This window comes from Impatiens glandulifera, chromosome 2, assembly GCF_907164915.1.
Source record: "Impatiens glandulifera chromosome 2, dImpGla2.1, whole genome shotgun sequence".
Lineage (NCBI taxonomy): Eukaryota > Viridiplantae > Streptophyta > Magnoliopsida > Ericales > Balsaminaceae > Impatiens > Impatiens glandulifera.
Window position 1 is genome coordinate 2,302,619 of NC_061863.1, and position 23,261 is coordinate 2,325,879.

General features: G+C 20.8%; 1 protein-coding gene across 1 annotated transcript; it reads left to right on the forward strand.

Moving 5' to 3' along the window:
- The first annotated feature begins 16,033 nt into the window (after positions 1–16,033).
- On the forward strand, positions 16,034–17,305 carry LOC124927795 (probable transcription factor At1g11510). Its single transcript, XM_047468269.1, has one exon. It carries the CDS (start codon positions 16,109–16,111, stop codon positions 17,219–17,221), a length of 1,113 nt encoding a protein of 370 aa, XP_047324225.1. The 5' UTR covers positions 16,034–16,108; the 3' UTR covers positions 17,222–17,305.
- Positions 17,306–23,261: the final 5,956 nt, after the last annotated feature.

Here is a 23,261-nt window from a genome sequence, read left to right on the forward strand (position 1 = left end):
AATTATAAAATTAAGTAAAAATAAAATATATGTGTTATTTTAATATTTATGTAATATATTTTATTTAATATATATTATTAATTTTATGTATATATATTTGTATTTATAAAATAAAGTAATTAGTTAATTTAATATGGAAGATGTTTAATTAAAAAGTTAATTAATGATTTAGGGAGAGAAAAGTGGGTAGTTTGAGAATTTGAATAAAAAAGTGGGTAGTTTGGAAAAAATTGTTTGAAATGTGGGTAGGAATTGGTTCGAGACATCCAATCTTAAAATAATTTAAAAATTATACATTTAAAATAATTTTAAACTTCTTGATCATTTAAAATAATTTTATTATACATTTTATTCTTTCAATCTTAGACCATTCATTTAGATGTAATCATAAAGAAAAAAAAAAAGATAGTACCTATAGGTAGTGTTTGGTATACTATATAAGTTATATAGGTATAAATTGTAAAGAAGGTATTAGAAGATATAAATTATATAGGTTATTAATGTTTGGTTGAGAGTATTAAATAAGTTATTTTGTGTTTGGTTTGTGGTATAAAAAAAATAAAAAGTGTAAAAGATTATTTTACCCTTATATTTATATATTATTTTTAATTATTATTCATTTTATAGGTAGTTTGTATTATTAATCATATTAAAATTAATATATTTATTTTCTACGTAGTTTGTATGTTTAATTATATTGATATTATTAAAAAATAATATATAATTATTATATAAATGTATTTTTTAAATAAATAATATTATTATATAATTTATATGATTTTATATAAAATTTCTTATAATTTAACTTTTAGAATTATATAAATATTTATAATAATTAATACTAAAAAAAATCACACAATATACATTATATTTTTTTTTGAAAAGATAAATGAAGATGATAAAGAAGAAGAATAATAAAAGAAGAATTGGGTTTTATATAAATATAATAAATATATATATATATATAAGGGTAATAATGGAATAAAAAAATTAATAAAGGGTTTGTAACACGTGGAATAAGTTATAATTTTATAAATAGAATAAGAAATAAATTATACCTATTAAGTTAGGGTAGTTATAAACTTACCCAACTAAATAATTAATAAATTTTTCTGAAAGTATAGTTGCACTATATCCATAAAATAAAAAATTAATTTAAAAATAAAATAAAACTCAAACAAAATTTTACAGTAATAATAATAACTAGAGTTATTTCCTTACGTTGTAGGGGTCATTCTACACATGATAAACAATTTTTTAAAGATAAATATTGTTGATTACAATTTAGAATAAGATAAAAGATAAGTGTAAATTAATTATATTATTACGTTAAAATTATAATATTATATAAATCACACCACCATTCATGAATATTATTAACAAAAATTGAGTGAGTTTAAAAAAAATGACATACTTTTATACTAATAAATTATATATTTAAATATTTCTTCTCATTTTTATAATATTAAGTACTTTAAAAGATAAATAAATCTTATTTTAAACTTTTAAGAGAAGACTCATATAATACCTTTAAATATGACAAATTATAGATATAAAAATGTTTAACAAAAAATTTAACTGAAATTAAAAATTAATAAATAATCAAAAAAATTTAACAATATAATCAAAAAAATCTTATAAATAAAATAAACAAATAACAATTACAGAATTAAAGGAGAAGAGAGGAGAGCACATGGAGTCGCTCTGGTGATGTGAGACCCAATTTTTACTATTTATAAGCTGTTTTTATGACCTTACATTTTAGAAGGTTAGCGGGACATGGGAGCCTTTCAAGATAGATTGGTTCAGTTCCTATTGTAATTCATAAGAATATATCCGAGTTTTTTCTGGCATTTTCTCTCTTGCTTATCAGCTTTTTTATATTTAATCAGTCCAAAATTTTATTATTGACCTAAAAATATTATAATTTGACATATTATAATAAATAAATATATTTATCAAACAAATTTTAGAATTAATAAAAAAAAATTAATATAAAATTTAAATAACACAATTATATTATATTACTCAACTTTTATGTGGTACAATTTAGCTTCACAATTACTTCTTGTCCTTAGAATAATTTGTCGAACTATAAAATGTGAAAATATTTGCATTGTTTTTATTATAAAAAAATAAAAATATATTTTTAAATATCTTAAATCAAAGATTATAATATAAAAAATATGATCTTTAGACACTTTTTTATATAAAAAAAAATAAAACAATAAAAATTAACTAATAAGTTTTGCTTACAAAATACAAACTACATTATCAAACTATTTGAAAAAAAATAAGTTAATTTTAGTAGAATGAGAAAAATAAAAATTAATATTTTGAATGTATGAAGCTAGAATGACATTTACCATAAATTACCCTTCAAGTTAAATTGTAATTAAACATTTCGGTAAATAAAGAGATTTGCAATAACAAAATATCATCCCATCCACTTATCATGTTTATTGACCTAATTTCACACATGTATGATCTTATGGGACTGATTTATTTATATGTATTTGATCCCAATAATATTTACCTTTTCCTTTCACCCACTTCATAAATAACCTTATGGCATTTCCAAGTAAAACTAGGGCAATCACAATGCACCAAGCCGTGATGGCACATATTAAAGTCCATTCAAATGATTTTTTTGTTTAACCATAATTTAATCTTTAAAAGATGTCAATATGATTCTACACAACCATGATCCCTCACTCATTTGTAAAAAGATAACATGTTAGCGAGACAAAATCAAAGTTGCAATATCCCTATCAATAACCAATTTTTTAAAGACCAAGATTTTGGTCATGGTGCTTTATCCATGACAAAAAAAAAATGATCATTAATGAAAAATTATTATTTTTATTTTTAAATTAAAAAAATAATAAATAATTTTTAAATATAATAATAATATTTAATTTCTAATTTTTATACATAATAATATTTTTTAATTTTTAGTATTCAGATCAAAATCAGCAGAAGTGTTTAGATTATTGTTGTAGTTATCCATAATAATTTAGTAATAATTATGGATAATTGTAAATAAAGGAGGATAATTAGTAAGAAATTGATAAAATTGTGATTTTTTTGCTCTGAAATATAGTAAGAGTGGTCTATTTATAGATCTGAAAAAATTATGAAATTTGATATATTTTATTTATTTTTTAAAATTATAAATAATGCTAAAATCAGGTTTTAAAGATAATAGATAAAAAAAAATTTGAGCAACTAATTAGAGGCTGACAAATGGCAGCATTTTATTAGATGGATTTGGTTGTGGTTTTGTTAAAATTTGACAAAAAGCAAACCAACCAATTGGTCATGATAAACCCACACAATCAACGACATCCCGACATCCGACGAACCATTTCTTGTTTATCCACCTTTCAAACAATTTTTCCTAAATTACCCACATTTTCATTCACATTCTCAAACTACTCACATTTCTCTCAAAATCATTAATCAACATTTTAATTACACATCTCTCACATTAAATTCATTAATCTTTTATTTTATAAATAAAAAAAAATATATTTTTTTTAATATATATAATTAAAATTAAACATTATAAATATAATTCAAATAAATATTATAAACTAAAATAAAATATTATACACTAAAATAAATTAAATTACATAAAGTTTTAATATTATATTATTTATTAAAATAAAATAAAATATATATTATATAAATATTAAAATAATACATATATTACATAAATATTAAAATAACACGTATAATTTAAAATTTATTGTAATTTATTTTATTTTAAGGTTTTTTAAATTAATACTTTTATAAATATTTTAAGATTTAGGTAATTTATTTTAAGATTTAGTTTATTTTATTTTATTTAAGGTTTATGTTATTTATTTAATTTTAATTTATAATATTTATTTTGATATTTAATTTAGTATGTTTAGTTTTAATTATATATATTATACTTATAAAATTAAGTAGAAATAAAATATATGTGTTGTTTTAATATTTATATAATATATTTTATTTTAATATATAATATTAAAGGTGTAGGTAATGATTTTTATTTTAGTTTATAATATTTATTTTTATTATTTAATTTAAATTGCTTATTTTTAATTATATATATTATAATTATAAAATTAAGTAAAAATAAAATATATGTGTTATTTTAATATTTATGTAATATATTTTATTTAATATATATTATTAATTTTATGTATATATATTTGTATTTATAAAATAAAGTAATTAGTTAATTTAATATGGAAGATGTTTAATTAAAAAGTTAATTAATGATTTAGGGAGAGAAAAGTGGGTAGTTTGAGAATTTGAATAAAAAAGTGGGTAGTTTGGAAAAAATTGTTTGAAATGTGGGTAGGAATTGGTTCGAGACATCCAATCTTAAAATAATTTAAAAATTATACATTTAAAATAATTTTAAACTTCTTGATCATTTAAAATAATTTTATTATACATTTTATTCTTTCAATCTTAGACCATTCATTTAGATGTAATCATAAAGAAAAAAAAAGAAAAAAAAAAGATAGTACCTATAGGTAGTGTTTGGTATACTATATAAGTTATATAGGTATAAATTGTAAAGAAGGTATTAGAAGATATAAATTATATAGGTTATTAATGTTTGGTTGAGAGTATTAAATAAGTTATTTTGTGTTTGGTTTGTGGTATAAAAAAAATAAAAAGTGTAAAAGATTATTTTACCCTTATATTTATATATTATTTTTAATTATTATTCATTTTATAGGTAGTTTGTATTATTAATCATATTAAAATTAATATATTTATTTTCTACGTAGTTTGTATGTTTAATTATATTGATATTATTAAAAAATAATATATAATTATTATATAAATGTATTTTTTAAATAAATAATATTATTATATAATTTATATGATTTTATATAAAATTTCTTATAATTTAACTTTTAGAATTATATAAATATTTATAATAATTAATACTAAAAAAAATCACACAATATACATTATATTTTTTTTTGAAAAGATAAATGAAGATGATAAAGAAGAAGAATAATAAAAGAAGAATTGGGTTTTATATAAACATAAATATAATAAATATATATATATATATAAGGGTAATAATGGAATAAAAAAATTAATAAAGGGTTTGTAACACGTGGAATAAGTTATAATTTTATAAATAGAATAAGAAATAAATTATACCTATTAAGTTAGGGTAGTTATAAACTTACCCAACTAAATAATTAATAAATTTTTCTGAAAGTATAGTTGCACTATATCCATAAAATAAAAAATTAATTTAAAAATAAAATAAAACTCAAACAAAATTTTACAGTAATAATAATAACTAGAGTTATTTCCCTACGTTGTAGGGGTCATTCTACACATGATAAATAATTTTTTAAAGATAAATATTGTTGATTACAATTTAGAATAAGATAAAAGATAAGTGTAAATTAATTATATTATTACGTTAAAATTATAATATTATATAAATCACACCACCATTCATGAATATTATTAACAAAAATTGAGTGAGTTTAAAAAAAATGACATACTTTTATACTAATAAATTATATATTTAAATATTTCTTCTCATTTTTATAATATTAAGTACTTTAAAAGATAAATAAATCTTATTTTAAACTTTTAAGAGAAGACTCATATAATACCTTTAAATATGACAAATTATAGATATAAAAATGTTTAACAAAAAATTTAACTGAAATTAAAAATTAATAAATAATCAAAAAAATTTAACAATATAATCAAAAAAATCTTATAAATAAAATAAACAAATAACAATTACAGAATTAAAGGAGAAGAGAGGAGAGCACATGGAGTCGCTCTGGTGATGTGAGACCCAATTTTTACTATTTATAAGCTGTTTTTATGACCTTACATTTTAGAAGGTTAGCGGGACATGGGAGCCTTTCAAGATAGATTGGTTCAGTTCCTATTGTAATTCATAAGAATATATCCGAGTTTTTTCTGGCATTTTCTCTCTTGCTTATCAGCTTTTTTATATTTAATCAGTCCAAAATTTTATTATTGACCTAAAAATATTATAATTTGACATATTATAATAAATAAATATATTTATCAAACAAATTTTAGAATTAATAAAAAAAAATTAATATAAAATTTAAATAACACAATTATATTATATTACTCAACTTTTATGTGGTACAATTTAGCTTCACAATTACTTCTTGTCCTTAGAATAATTTGTCGAACTATAAAATGTAAAAATATTTGCATTGTTTTTATTATAAAAAAATAAAAATATATTTTTAAATATCTTAAATCAAAGATTATAATATAAAAAATATGATCTTTAGACACTTTTTTATATAAAAAAAAATAAAACAATAAAAATTAACTAATAAGTTTTGCTTACAAAATACAAACTACATTATCAAACTATTTGAAAAAAAATAAGTTCTTTTAAGGTTAATCTAAATATTTTTAAAAAAATAAAATAAAGTTATAAAAATTTCAAAATTAATGTAATTTTCTAATTAACTTTTAATGATATGATATTTATTTTAGATTCATTATCTACCTATTTATTATTCAATTCCAAATTCAAGAAAAATAATAAAAAGAAAAAATAAAATCCATATATTTATATACATAATCAATCAAAAAAATATAATTAAATTATAAGATAGAAAATAAAAAGTGAATAAAAAAATAAATTAAACTTAAAATAATATTTAAGAAATTTTGATAAAAATAAAAAAATACAAATTTGGTACATCAAATTTAAAATTACATTATTATTATTATTATATATATCTCATGTCATTTTTTTTTTAAATCATAAAAATTTTTTGATTTTTTTTATATTAAATATTATTTTATATGAGATAATAACATTTAAATTTAATATATATATATAATTAAATAAATAAATAATATTATGAGTTTATAACTATAATTTTAAAAAAAAAATTATTTTTATTTAAGTTATTTAAACTTAAAATAAAAATTGAGAAAATTTGATGGAAGAAGAAAGATAAAATTTAAAATTACATTATTATTATTATTATTATATAAATAAAGGTTATATCATTTCATATCATTTTTTTTATATTATATAAATTTTTTAAATAAAAAATATTTTATAAATTTGTAATTTTAATTATAAAAACTATTATACCCATATAAAAATGTACTATTAACAAAAACATAAAAAATTAAATCTCACTTTAAAAAAATAATTAATATTTTTTTTATGTAGGTAAATAAAGTATATATTATTATTTTTCTTATATTAAATTAAATCTTTCAACTCTAATTTAATTTATAGACATTTGTAGATTTATTGGATGGTTCTTAATTCTTAAAGATGAGATTATTGACTCTAATTTTTAGTTACTTTTTTTTCGTCTTAATTTCTTGTGTCAAAGTGTTGTGCGAATCCTTTGAATTTTTATATAATTTTGTTGATTGTTTTTTTAAAAAATATTTTATTTTATGAATTATTGTTATACAATAATAAAAACAAATTCATAATCAAATGAAGATAACATTACTCTTCATTTTACGAACTTCATAATAAACGAAATTAGAATTCATTCTATATAAAAAAAAACTAACATAATTCAATAGTCAATACCCAATTTTAACTTAAAAAATGAATAAATATAAATAAATTATATTGGCTTAAAACTTAATTTATCTTTTGAATGATGTTTGAAAAAAAGGATTGTTATTAGACTTCTAAACTATTTTATTAAATATATTTTTTATTTTTATATATTTCTAAATGTAATTAAATGTTAGAAAATTTTTCATCACAAAAGAAACAAAGTAATTTACTCGAAGATAAGAGAGGGGATAAACTCATACAGGATGAATGATATAATAGTATATAACACATTTTACCTATCATTGATATAGTTTGATATTATAGTTCAACATTTAAATAAGTATTTATAACCAATTTTCAAAAAATCTCTTTTTTCTAAGACCAACCTAGTCCAAAAAATTTGAAAGTAGGTCATGAAAAATTTAGATTAATAAAACTCCTTCACTAAATTATAAAAAAAATTCTCTTAAATAGTATCTTGTAAAAAAGAAGATTAACCAAATGATACAAATTCTATATTTATAATCAAAGATTAAGTGAGTATTAATATATTTTTGTTCAATAAAAAAATATATCACTACTAATAATAGTAACTTAATTCTAATAATAATATTAACTTAAAAGTAAGATATATGTTTATATAATATAAAATATGTTTCGATCATATGTATATTAATTATTTTTAGTTCTTAAGGTTGACTGCATCAATTTTTTGCAATGAGTTTCAATAAATTTAGTAAAAGAATTGTTGAGACCTTTGTATTTTTCATAAAGTTAGAAGGTGTAGATATACAAGAGTCAAGACAAAAAAAAATATATATTTTGGAGATGGATCACACTCGGTTACTGTGAAGATGAAACTACATTGTAGTAGGGTAAATACCAGTATTGATAACATTCAAGAAAAATGCAGAAAAATTATCAAATAATAAAAAACTGTAATAAAAAAATATTGTACACAAATAAATAGTTTCTTGAACAACCAAATTAAAAAAATTCTCTTAAAAAAGTTCAAACTAAAAAAATAGTATTATTTAAAGAAAAAATAAGTTGGCTCAATCAAATTTTCTTGAGACCTTTGTATTTTTTATAAAGTGAGATAGTATTGATATACAAGAGTCATGACAAAAAAAAAATATTTTAGAGATAGAACTTTGTTTGAAAGTTTAAATCACACTCGGTCATTGTGGAGATAAAACCACTATAGTAGTGTAGTAGAGTGATTACCGGTATTAATAACATTAAAAAAAATGCAGAAAATTACTAAATAATAAAAGTTGTGATATAAAGAAAATATTGTTTCAAATATATAGTTTCTTGAACAACCAAATTAAGAAAATTCTTAATTTAAACAATTCAAACTAAAATAATAGTATTATTTAAAGAAAAAATAAGTTGGCTCAATCAAATTCTCTTTAGACCTTTGTATTTTTAATAAAGTGAGATAATGTAGATATACAAGAGTCAAGATAAAAATAAGAATATTTTAGAGATAAAACTTTGTTAAAAAGTTTACATCACACTCGGTAATTTTAGAGATGAAACCACGCTTTAGTAGAGTGATCACCGTAACATTTAAGAAAAAGGCAGAAAATTATCAAATAATAAAAATTGTGATATAAAAAAATAATATTGTCCACAAATAAATGATTTCTTGAACAACCAAATTAAAAAAATTCTCTTAAGCAAAATATATATATAGATTTTAGTTGAGAGAAATATTTAATATTGTTATTTAAAATATTTATTTATATATAATCACCTATTTAAAATAAATAGTCTTAACTTACCTAATATATATATAATTTTAAATTTTTATATATTATGATAAGTAGAAAGTGAAATAAAATTTAATTAAAAAAAAGAGTAATATTAGGAATTAATTAGAAAGATAAATTATGAAATGAAAAATTCTTGAATATAAAATAATGAATTAAGATAGAAATCATAATGAATTTGTGTATAAACCTTCATATTCATCTATTAAACATTATTATATATTGTTATTATATATATATATATATATATAAATAAATATGTTATGTAATATTATATATTTTATATTATTAGTGTGAAAAAATATAAATATCTATATAGTAAGAGTAAGAAAAAAAAATACTTAATAATTAGATTAAGAAAGATAGTCAAATATATATATAAAAAATTAATTTAAGAAGTAGAATAATTTATAGAGTTAATTAAGAGAGATAAATTATGAACTGAGATAAAAATAATTTGTGTATAAATCTCGTATTCATCTATTAAACATTATTATATATAATGTTATTATATATATATAAATAAATATGTTATGTAATATTATATATCTTTATGTAAAAAATATTAATAAAAATATTTTATATTATTAGTGTGAAAAAATATAAAATTTTATATAGTAAGTAGAAAAAAATACTTAATAATTAAATTAAGAAAGAGAAATATATATATATTATGAAAGATATTTATTCTCATACTTAAAATGCAGTAAATATCTTAGTAATTTATCCCGACCCAAAAACTCAAACTCAAAAGAATATTCTCAGAATATTTATTTTTATAATAAATTTTAATTTTTTCAATAATATCTATATATTTATCTAAAATTATAACTGCAACTTATTAATTCTTTTAAAATTCTCATTCAATTATTTATACAACTGCATAAAATAATAGATAATTATAATATGATAATTGAATTTTTTTATTTTTACATATTTTCATTAATTATAATATGATAACTTGAAATTTTTATTTTTAAATATTTTCATTAATTATAATATAATAACTGAAATTTTTTATTTTTACATATTTTTATATTTAATATTTAATGCTAAACTGAATTAATATAAATAAAATAATTTATAACGAATATAATATAATAACTGAAATTTTTATTATTTTTACAATTTTTTATAATTAATATTAATGCTAAATTTAATTAATAAAAAATATTAATATATATATATATGAAAGAGAAATTACCTGAATTTTGTGAATGATTGTAGAGTTAGAAGCTACAAAAGGAGACCGAAGATGTTTTTGCAGCTGCCTGAAATGATCAAATTCCTAGAAAAAAAATACAAATCAGTGAATACGGATTGTTGAAACATAACATAATGTTGTTGAAACATAACATAATGCAAATTCAATTATTAAAAACATGATATTGATAGAGAAATTGATAAGATTATAAATAGAGATAGCACACGACAAAAGGAGATCGATGAAATAAAATGCTTTGTATATAAAGATATCACTCTTCTCTCTTTAGTTGAACCTTGTTCATCTAAGATTATTTATAGGAATAAAATATTTGAATGGATTAATATATTGGTTTAGTTGTAGTTATATAGATATAATCAATATTTATTGCTAGTTGATATAATCAATATTTATTGCTAAATTCAATTAATAGATAATTATAATATGATAATTGAAATTTTTTATTTTTATATATTTTCATTAATTATAATATGATAATTGAAATTTTTATTTTTACATATTTTCATTAATTATAATATGATAATTTTTTTATTTTTACATATTTTCATATTTAATATTTAATACTAAACTGAATTAATATAAATAAAATAATTTTATAATGAATATAATATAATAACTGAAACTCTTATTATTTTTGCAATTTTTTATAATTAATATTAATGTTAAATTTAATTAATAAAAATATTAATATATATATATATATAAAAGAGTAACGGACATAGATAATTATGAAACTTAGTTAATAGAATTGATGAAAAAATATATATTTTATATTTTTAGTGAGAAAATATATATATGATAAAAAAAATAAAAAAAATAATTAATAAAGATAAATGAAGAGATAAATATATATATCTAACACAAAAAAATATATATGATGTAGATATTTTGGAAAGAGCGTGATATACACCTCCTACATTTCAAAATTAAGCGTCATTATATATATATATATATATAATAATAATAATAATAATAAATGATGTGCATCACAATAACTATTTACTTTTTTTGTTTTATTATTATCAACTTTTTTATATATAATTAGTTTTATTTATTAATATATTTGATAATCATATATTGTAATTAATTCATTCAAATACTCATGTTTTCTTTTTCAAATTTATTATTATTATATTAAGGAAACTTCATCATTACCTCTGCATCTTCATTTATTACAATTTTTAACATCATTACTTTCTTTCATTTCAATTGTCACACGCCTATCTATGATAATTTATAATTACTTCTCATTTTATGTTTTTGTATTTTTAGTTTAAACTTATCTGAAAAAGGTTAAAAAAAGGTTTAAATTGAAAATTATTTTTACCATAGATAGTTGTTATTTTAGTAAACAAATGCTTTTCAAGGAATTCGACGCACGTAGATAATATAGACACAAATAGTATGAACTATATCGAATAATCTAAAACTAAGAAATTAATATCATTTATGTTCAATTATCTCAAAAAAAAATAATCAGTACAAAAAAAAAATTAAATAAATAAAACAAAACAAGGGAGTTGTAATGTAAATTTTTAAAGTTTAAAATTGGCAATGTAAATCATTGTGGATTTGTTTTAAGAAGTATTGGGCATGTTAAATTGGTCATCTTTTATAATAGGGAATAAGTTAACATGGTCTCGATCATCATATTATCAATTTAGTGTGTTTTTATTTGAAATAGAATATACCATTCTTTTGTTTGAAAAAAAAACAACTGTTCTTTTTTTACTTAAACTATTTTAATGAGTTATTGTATGTAATGAATGTTGACTTATGCACTATGAGTAACGTATGGTCGATATTTCTAACACGATACAAAAATACAATTCGAATAAGAAAAAATCAAGTTAGGTTCATATATTTTTTTTAGGTCAAAATCAAGTCGATAAGTTTTATGTAATTAATAAACCATAACATTTTTTACATATTAATATAGTTTTCATATTAATTATTAATAATTTAAAGTTATTCCTACTCTCTCTAATTAAAAAAGTGAAAATATTATTATGATGTCTAGGGCGGTAAATGAGTCAAATTGCTCGTTAACTAATTTTGAGCCGCTTGATTAAAGTTCGACTTGAGCTTGACTTTCATTGAATTTGAGCCGAGCTCGAGCCGGCTCGTTTAATATTCGAGTCGAACTCGAGCTCATATAATGTTTGTTCGATGATTTGTCAAGTTTTTTCGAACCTAATAATATAATATATCTTATTTATTTATTTATTTAATATTAAAATTTAAAACAATGTTTTTTTTTATTTTTTTCTCTTTTCAAAGTTTATATAATAAACAGATCCATATTATTATATTATATTAAAAAGCAAAACCCTAATTTCTAGTAAATCAATCTACATCGTCTCTTTTTCTTCTTTCTCTTCTTCGTCGCCATTTCATCCTCTTTACCATTTCATTTTTTTCTTATCTTCTTATTCTTCTTCACCATTTTATCTTCTTTTTCAGTATTTACCATTTTTTTCACTCATTGATAATAGTTTAATTCAATTTTTCATATTATCATTCATCTACAATATTTATCTCATTCATTCACAATACTTTTTCTTTATGAGAAACTTATCCTAATATGATTAATATAGAAAAATACTATTAGATATTATATATTATATATATATAAACATGAAATTATATTAGAGGTTTGATAAATATATAAACATTATTATATATAATAATTTTCAATTTATATTAAGGTTGATATATAATGATTTTTAATTTATATTAAGGTTGAATTAATGATAGAAAAAATAAGTAGATAAGGATATAATAATTAGTATATTATATATATTGAATTTGATAAAAAAAAAAGTTTAATATATTATATATAATATAAATAAAAAATGTTGATATATTATATATAATAAAAAATAATTTTATATATAATATGAAGGGATAAAAAATGATAGTATATATTTTATATATAATATGTTGAGATAAAAAAATGAATTTATATAATTAATAATATATTATAATATATAAAAAAGTTTAATAAATTCTAACTATTTAAGTTATAAATTTTGTTAAAAGATTAGTATATTGAATGTTCGAACAATTTATATTATTTTGTATTTGAAATTTGAAATTTTATGTTTTAAAATTTTGATTATTAACCGTGATTTGATTTTTTTGAGTTTTGACTATCATTTTTTAAAAATTTGAATAATTATGATTATTTAATATTTTTATTTTGAAATATCATGTTTTAAATATTGAATATGTTTGAAAGTTTGATATTTTTATTTTCAAAATAAATTTTGGTTTGGTTTGAGTTCGAGTTCGAGTTGGAGTTTAAGTTTGAAAATTAATTTTAGTTCAAAGTTTTTGAGTTGAGCCAAGTTTTTAGGTTAATAGTCGAGCTCGAACTCAAATTTAAAAACTCGTTCGAGCTCGAGTTCGAGTCGAGCTCGAGCTCCAGCTCAAGCTCAAGCTGGTTCAATATCGATTCGACTAATTTGTAGCCCTACTCTCATCTATAACTTAATATAAAGTAAAAAAAAAAGTAATGACCGATTTACTTAATCATTTAACATTGACCTTTTTATTTTGTTTGGTACCATAATTATTTAAAGATTTATGAAACTTACCGATATTATTTATAGCTAGTTTTATTATTAATTGAGTCTATTTGTGACTATAACGCGAAAAATCGACAATTCTCGATAATGTGTTTTTGTTACTTGATAAACGCGCCATATAATTTATATTTTTATCAAGTATCGAGTAAGAAACAAGATGGTAGACTTGACTAGAGTGTATTTGAAAATATCGATTTAAACTAGTTTTGATTTTTTTAGAATTTCCACCTAATTACTACTTGAGAAATTAGGAAGGAAAAACAAAATATTGCGTGTTTAAATTATGTGTTTGGTTACACATGAGAAATGGTTCACGCGCTATGTCTCACGTGTCTATCACATTATCGTCTCTATTTTTATTTTTTAATCATTTAAAAGAATTTTATTATACATTTTATTCATTCGATCTTAGAGCATTTAACGAAATACCTATAATATGATGAATATCGATATCTACAAAATAAAAAGTTAATTTATAAAGAAAATAAAACTCAAACAAATTTTACAACAATATAATAATAATAATAATAAATGATGTGCATTACAATAACTATTTACTTTTTTGTTCTATTATTATCAACTTTTTTATATATAATTAGTTTTATTCATTAATATATTTGATAATCATATATTGTAATTAATTCATCCAAATACACATGTTTTTTTTTTCAAATTTATTATTATTATATTAAGGAAACTTCATCATTACCTCTGCATCTTCATTTATTAATTACAATCATTACTTTCTTTCATTTCAATTGTCACACGCCTTTCTATGTTTCTATGTTAATTTATATATTACTTCTCATTTTATGTTTTTATATTTTTAGTTCACATCTATAGTTTAAACTCAACTGAAAGAGTATTAATTTGATTATTTTCTATAAATTATAAAGAAGTGATATCTCAAACTGACTTAAGTTCGATGATCATTTAACCTTATTCTTAATATTCATTTTTAACCGGGATTTGGTGAGTATTAATTTGATTATTTTCTATAAATTATAAAGAAGTGATATCTCAAACTGACTTAAGTTCGATGATCATTTAACCTTATTCTTAATATTCATTTTTAACCGGGATTTGGTAAGTATAGACAATCCGCTAAAAAAATGTTTAAATTGAAAATTATTTTTACTATAGATAGTTGGAAATTTGGAATTTTAGTAAACAAATGTTTTCCAAGGAATTTGAGGTAGATAATACAGACACAAATAATATGAACTATATCGAATAATCTAAAATTAAAAATTAATATCATTTATGTTCAATTATCTCAAAATAAAATAATCAGTACAAAAAAAAATTAAAATAAATAAAACAAAACAAGGATGAAGCAGCTTAAAAAACACAACAATTAAGAATGATAATTAAATCGTTTGGCTTGTTTCCTATCAAATAAATGACTAAGATATAATTTTATTTTATTTTAATTTATTTAATTTATTTAAATTAGTCTAAGTTAATATTATAATATTGTGGGTTTTATATTCACAATTTTTTCTTCTTATTTTTCTCAAAAATTGAAATCAGTTATATATTTTAATTAGAAAAAATTGGTAAATAAAAATTGATGTTTTAATTTAAATTTTTTCATAAAAAATTATTTTTTATTTATTTGAAATGATAATAAAAAAATTAGATAATATTTTATAAATATTTGATGAATAGTCGTAAGAAAAATTAGATGTTTTTAATAATTCGGAATTTGAAAAGTTACCTCTTTCAAAAATCAAATAAATAAATAAATATATATATATATATATATATATATTAAATAATAATATATATTTCGATTTGACAATAAAATAAAAATAAAATAAAAAATTATATTAAGCGTATTTGATACGTCAAACAGCGTTAAGAACCCCAATCGCCCATTTTCTCTCTTTTTGGCTTTTGATAGAACCCTAACCCTAACTCCAAATACCTACAAATCATGGCTGCACATACTCGTCGTAAAGCTGCTGAGGCGGAGAAAGAATCAAGGGAACGTTCATCGTCCGACGAAGAAGATTCCGATTCGGAATCTGAAGGAAATATGAATAACCGGCCTCCACCAAAGAAGCTGGTAACCTCTCTTCCCCACAAGTCTACTGACGACTACGAAGATGCGTCCGATTCCGACAATGATTTACAATCTAACCCGATTCCCAAGTCAGTACCTGAAGTAAATCTTGTTTCTACCAAAAAGCCCAACGGAGAATCCTCCTCGCATGCGGGAAAGAATACCAGATCTTCGAAAAAGAGGCCGGCAGAGTCTTCCCCTCTAAACAAGGGAAATGATTCAAAGAAGTCTAAGAAGAAGAAGAAGAATGAACAGGAGCAGGAGCAGGACGCTGATGAGAATGTAGAATGTGAAAACATGGAAAATAAAGTCGATGACGCTAAAAAACAGCTGTTTCAACGGATATGGAGCGAAGAAGATGAGATTGCAATATTGAATGGAATGATCGACCATGGTGAAAATGAAGGGATTAATCCAGCTACAGTGGATATGTCCTCTTTGTACGACTCAATCAGAGATTCAATTCAGGTACAAGCCAGTAGAAGCCAATTAACTGACAAAGTCAAGAAGCTGAAGAAGAAGTTTTTGACAAATCTGGAGAAAAGCTACAACGGTATTGATAGAACTTTTGCAAAAGATCATGACCAGAAGTGTTATGATTTATCCAAGAAGATATGGGGAACTACTGCAGGTAAAGTAACTCTTAACGCCAAGGTGTCTAGGAATAGGAAAGGGAAAAATGCTGTTGAAGCTAAAGCCAAAAAATCTAATTTGGAGGAGAAGAAGAGTGTACCCACTGATATGGAGGTTGATCGTGCTGCTGTTGCTCCATCCAATGTTGAACCTTTCTGTATAGGTTCGTTCTTGGAAAAGAAAATTGAGGAATACGCGTCTGAGCTGATTACAGGTGAGAGGAAGTTAGAATTGGACAGTGTGTTCAGGCAATTACAAGTGGAGGAGGCACAGGTTTACTTGCATCGCCTTGACTACATGCGTAGGAAGACAATTCTGTTGTTGGAAGCATTGGGTTCCAACACTAATTAAGTAATAGGTAAATACTTTTAAGACATATTGATGATGGTTTCTTTTAGGTTATGAATATTTTGCATAATTTGGAAGTGTAGGTTGTTTTTGAAACTCTTGTCTTTATTATCTCAAGAATTGGTATGTTATCTTTATGGTATTAAGTGTAGGTTGTTTTTGGAACTCTTATCATTCTTATGTTTATTATCTCTCATAATTGGAATGTTTTTTTATGTCAAACAAGTTAAAGGTCTAGAACTCTAGTTGATCATTCTTAACTCTAAGTTGAGATAAGGTTTACTTGCAACTATTCGACTATGTGCTTGAGCAGTTGGTTCTTGTGGTTGAAATTCAACACAATCTAAGTAGTAGATTATTGATGGTTTAGGGTTTGGATGTTATCTTTAAGGGATTAAGTGTGTAGGTTGTTTTTGTGACTCTATAATTCTTATGTTTATTATCCCACCAAGAATTGGAATAATAATATAGTTGGATATAACACACTCCCATCCCCAATCCCCTGCCCATATCCGACCCCAACCCAACCGATTAATGGGCATTCTTATCTAATTATACACTTAGCCTTTATTATACCCACAGAAAACTTATTAAATGTTTGGTTGAATAATTTTATAACTACTGTAATTTAAAAGGTATAACTTATACCTTAAACTAGGTATAAAATTGTAACTCACTCTACTATTATTCTTTCATTCTATAGATGTTCAGTTTTGTTTATTTGTTGATCATCTTCTACTTTTCATATTGGTATGAAAAGTGAGAAAGAGAAGTCATTGGATTATTGTGTCGTCAATAAGCTTTGATTCCATTGTTTATTTCTTATGGCCATTGAAAAAGGGATGTTTCATTTTGTTTTGTTGATGACATGTTGTGTTAGGTTAGATTTAGTTACAAAGTGTTAGATTAGACTGAATTGGGTTGACTTAAATTTAAATATGTGAGTTCGGCTGAGTTTTATTGGAGAATTTGCAATATTAACTTTTTGTGTTAAGCTAAAATGAACAATAAGGACACAACTATGGAGGCTGAAATTGGAACTGATGATATGGATAACAAAATGTGATGGTTTTGATGCGATAATATGTCCAAATGAGTGAGTCCCTTTGCATTTGTAGCATTTAGATTGATTTTCATGTTTTTGGTCAATAATACATCTGATGATCTTCAAGCACCATAACACATTGATAGAAGTGATTGTTATTTGTATATTCATGAATGAAATGCCAAATGAAATAAACATTTTATAGAAATGTAATCATATCATATAATTCTATACCCATTCAAATTATAGAAATGTTGATTTTTTACTTTTTTTTTAAAAAGAAAATGATTAGTTACCAGGATAGGTCATACAACTAAGGAGGAACTCTTAATTTGTTTTATTGACAAATTATGAAAATAGGACATTAATGTTAATATACTAGAAGGTTTATTTGTGACAATTTCTTTATGCCTTCTTCCATTTGGTCTTTAATTAATATTGAAAGTCATACAAAAATTAATTGATATATATATTTTTCTTTGCATTATCACTTACAAAGGAAGACCTAAAATCCTTATGTTACGGAATTATAGATAAAAAAACATTTTTAGATTTCATTTTTACCTTTAGTATATGTTTTTAATCTTGACATGATATTTTCCTTTCTTATTGACTTTGTATTTCAAACTTCATAGTTTAGCTAGGGATTTGAATTTGGAAAGAGAAAATATCATATAATTGTAAACTGATGTCAATTAAATTTTGTTTCAAGATATTATCTCATCTAGATCTATATTCTGGCAAATTAAAGTGTTCCAAAAAAATTTATACAGGGCCATATGTAGACCTAAAAAAGTGTTTTTAAATAGGATATATATACCTAGATTTTCTTGAACATCTCTGCTTGATGCAAAATGTTGTTTCCAGCTTTATACCATAACATTTATAAACTCAGGATCATTAAATGTGGAGGGGGTATGGACTAAGTCGCCTAGGTCGATTCGCTCGAGTGCCCATCGATCATTGCGCGACAGTCTCCTCTTATGGCCGACTCTTCTATTGCTTCCATTCTATTCCCTCTATTTCTCTCATAGTGTATGTGTCATGACAATGAAAATATATTTATTAAGGAGAACTTAGAAGATGAATTTGATTATTTCAATGGCCTCTTGATGTGTATATATAGTATTTTAGTACACATAAATTCATACTCATTCAAATAAATATTCAATTTTAAATGCATATGAAAAACAAAACAATCAAACAAAATTAACTTCATCAGGTTGTATCAAGAAGAACATGTAAGAATTATTCTAAATAATCATTATTATATAATTACTCCTAACCTATATATTTTTCTCATTCTACTCATGTATTTTAAATGTTTATTAGCTCTTTTGATGCTGGTTTTTTTTTGAAAAAAATGTTTTTTTAATTAAAATCAGTTTGACGTGATTTGAAAAAGAATGGTTTTTTGAGTATGAATTTTGGAAATACCCTTATATTTGGTAAATATTTTCATTCATATCTTTTTTAATAAAATTATAAATATTTAAATAAAAGATAATTTAACATTTTGTTGAATAAAATTATTTGATTAATAAAAATATATTAAATGATATAAATTGGTTTTTGGAATAAAATTCTGAAATAACACTATCTCACAAAAGAACATTTCAAATTATTTCTAAATAATCATTGTTATAATAATAATTCAGATATATTTTATTAAAATAATCATATTATTGTAACTTTAGTACATATTTATATTTAAGTTTTGGTTTATTTTTATTCTATTCATTGTCATATTTTGTTCACTAAATCTTAAATGTTTATTCATTTCATATTATTGTTATAGTACAAATCTAAAAAATATATAATATAAGTTTAACATAATTACGAAGATTTTAATTTTCTTAAGTAGTCAATCGAGGAGGAGTTGCACAAAGACTCATGTCGTGCTTGGTAGGTGTTTTTTATACTTTAGAAGGTGAAAGAAATTAAAGATGGATGTTTAGTATATCATTTTAATTTTAATTGATGAACAATAAAATAATCATGGTGAACTCGGGAATCATTCTAAATGAAATTTAGTTTTTACTCTCTAATTTACTCCTCATCTCCTCTCTCTCCATTACAGTTTTTTACAAGTTCTACTTATATACCTATAATTTTGTATAAGAAAATAAAATTTTAGATTTTTTTATTTGAATTGATATATATAAATAGAGACTAACTAAGAGATAGTTTAATTTGATTATTGTAATCCTCTTGATGAGGAGATATCTTATATATTTTAGGGTACATTAATATTCCATTTAAAAAGAATAATATAAAAAAGACAAATTATTTAGGCGGCTCTTTAATTATTATGAATGCTCACTTTTAGCCTACAAATTATTTTTTAAAATAAATCGTTCTTCAACTTTTAAAAAGTTATCGGTGTCTCTTTCATCAACTTCTTGGTTAAACATAACCGTGTAAACTTAAAATTTTATTTTTTATATATTATCTTTTAATCATTATTTATATATATATATATATATATATATATATATATAATTATTAAAATCGATTATATATATTTTTTATTATTAATTTTTTATATTTATATAATTATTAAATCTTTTATATAATATATAGATAAAATATATATATTATTTATTTTTATCTATACGTATTTATATAAAATAAAATTTAAAATAATTTATATAATATATATATATATATAATTTATATATATTATCTTTAATCATTAGTTTATATATAATATTTATATAATAAATATATTAAAAATAATTTGAAGGTTAAAAAGTAATTGAATAGTTGGAGGGTGATTCTTTTTTTAGCTTTCAAATTATTTTTTAAAATATATATTATATAAATTTATATATTTATATATATAAATTAATTATTAAAGATAATATATATAATGTTTTTTTTTTATAGATATAGATATAAATATAGATATAAATAAAAATAAATAATATATATTTTTATTTATTTATATGAAATAGTTTAATTATTATATTATTATATAAAAATTAATGATAATATATATATATATAAGTATTTAATAATTATATATATAAATATAAAATTTAATGATTAAAGATAATATATATATATATATATATAATATTTTAAATTTAAACAATTATATTTAACTTTAAAAAATATATGATAATCTCTCTAAAAGTTTAAAGGATAATTTATTTTAAACTTTTATTTAAGGGCTAAAAGTGTAATTTATCTTATAAAAAACAACAATTGTGTTGGTTGGAATCTGTTACCAAATAAACAACAATTGTGTTGGTTGTAATCTGTTACCAAATTCAATAACAAGGACAATTATACTCCACTTGGTAGACTATTTTAATCAAATACATCAAGCCTATTTTCAAATAAAGAATATTAATAATTAATATTATTTGGTAAGAATTTGTTTAGTTCATCATAAATTAAAGAGAGTTGTGATGTAAATTTTTAGAATTTAAAATTGGCAATGGAAAACTTTGTGGAATTGTTTTAAGAAATAATGGGCATGTTAAATTGGTTATCTTTTATAATAGGAAATAAGTTAACATGGACTCCATCACCATATTATCAATTTATGTGTTTTTATTATGAATAGAATATACAAAATTTTATATTTAAATAAAATAAAATAAAATAACTATTTAATTTTGTTTTCCACATATACTAGAGTTATTTGTAAGTAATGAATGTTTACTTATGCAATATGAGTGACATATGATCGATAATTCTGATACGACACAAAAATACTATCCAAATCGAACACGCAAAAATCAAGTTTTGTTTATATATTTTTTTGATTTAGGTCAAAATCAAGTCGATAAATAAAAGATAACATTTTTCATATATTAATATAGTTTTCTATGTTTAATATTAATAATTTAAAGTTATTCCAACCCTCCATAATTATAAAAAAATGGCAATATTATATTTCATATATATAGTATATTTCATCTATAACTTAATATAAAATACCCTAAAATTAATGACCAATTTACTTAATCATTTATCTAATATGATGAATTTTTATTTTGTTTGGTACCCTAATTATTTAAAGATTTATGATACTGATTGGTATATTTAAATTGTTTTATACCATTTATCAAATGATTTATTTTTTAGTATTGTTTTTGTTCCATTAAGATTTTATATATAATGTTAATTTTATTTTCCTTTCTAATTTCTTGCTTCAAATTGATTGTGAAGTTATTGTATAACCAGTAACATTATCTTAGTTTTATTATTAATTGAGTCTATGGTTTATGTCATTATAACACCAAAAATCGACCATTTTTGAAAAAAAGTTTTGTTACTCGATTGTCGCGTCCCATAATTTATCCCCTCTCGTGTCTTGTGTGAGACGAAAAATCAAAATAGTAGACTTGACTATAATTTATTTAAAAACATCGATTTAAAATAGTTTTTAATTTTTTGAGTTGCCACCTAATTTAATACACGAGAAAATAAGAAAGAATTTTTTTGAGTGTTTAAACACGTTTTATAAATTATGTTATTGGTTCAGTATTTAGTTACCCATGAGAAAGGGATCACGCGTTATGTCTCACATGTCTATCACATTATCGTTTTTATTTTAAACTTTTGATCATTTAAATTTTTTTATTTTATACTTTATTTATTTAATCTTAGAGCATGTGTCTAAAAGTAACTAAAGTCTAAACATGTATATGTTAATCTTAACTCTAAACGTAACGAAATCTATATATATATATATATATATATAATGATGCTTAATTTTTAAAGTGTTCGGATTGTCGGGTCGAGATTTGTGGTTAATTTGGATATATGTGAGAGTAAATTGATACTTAGGTCGGATTGTGGATTAACCCGCCCATAAATTTAAAACGGTTAAAAATAAAATTAAAAATGTTATAGGTATGGTTCGAATTTGCAACCTAACAAAACAAGTACAACTTTTTAACCAACTAAACTAATAACACTTTATATTTTAAATTCAACCCAAAATTTGATAAACGCGTAACATTTTAACAATATAAGTTCAAC

Excerpts from the sequence above, each read along its gene's own strand:
- LOC124927795 (XM_047468269.1), top strand. The coding sequence starts at position 16,109 with ATGGCTGCACATACTCGTCGTAAAGCTGCTGAGGCGGAGAAAGAATCA.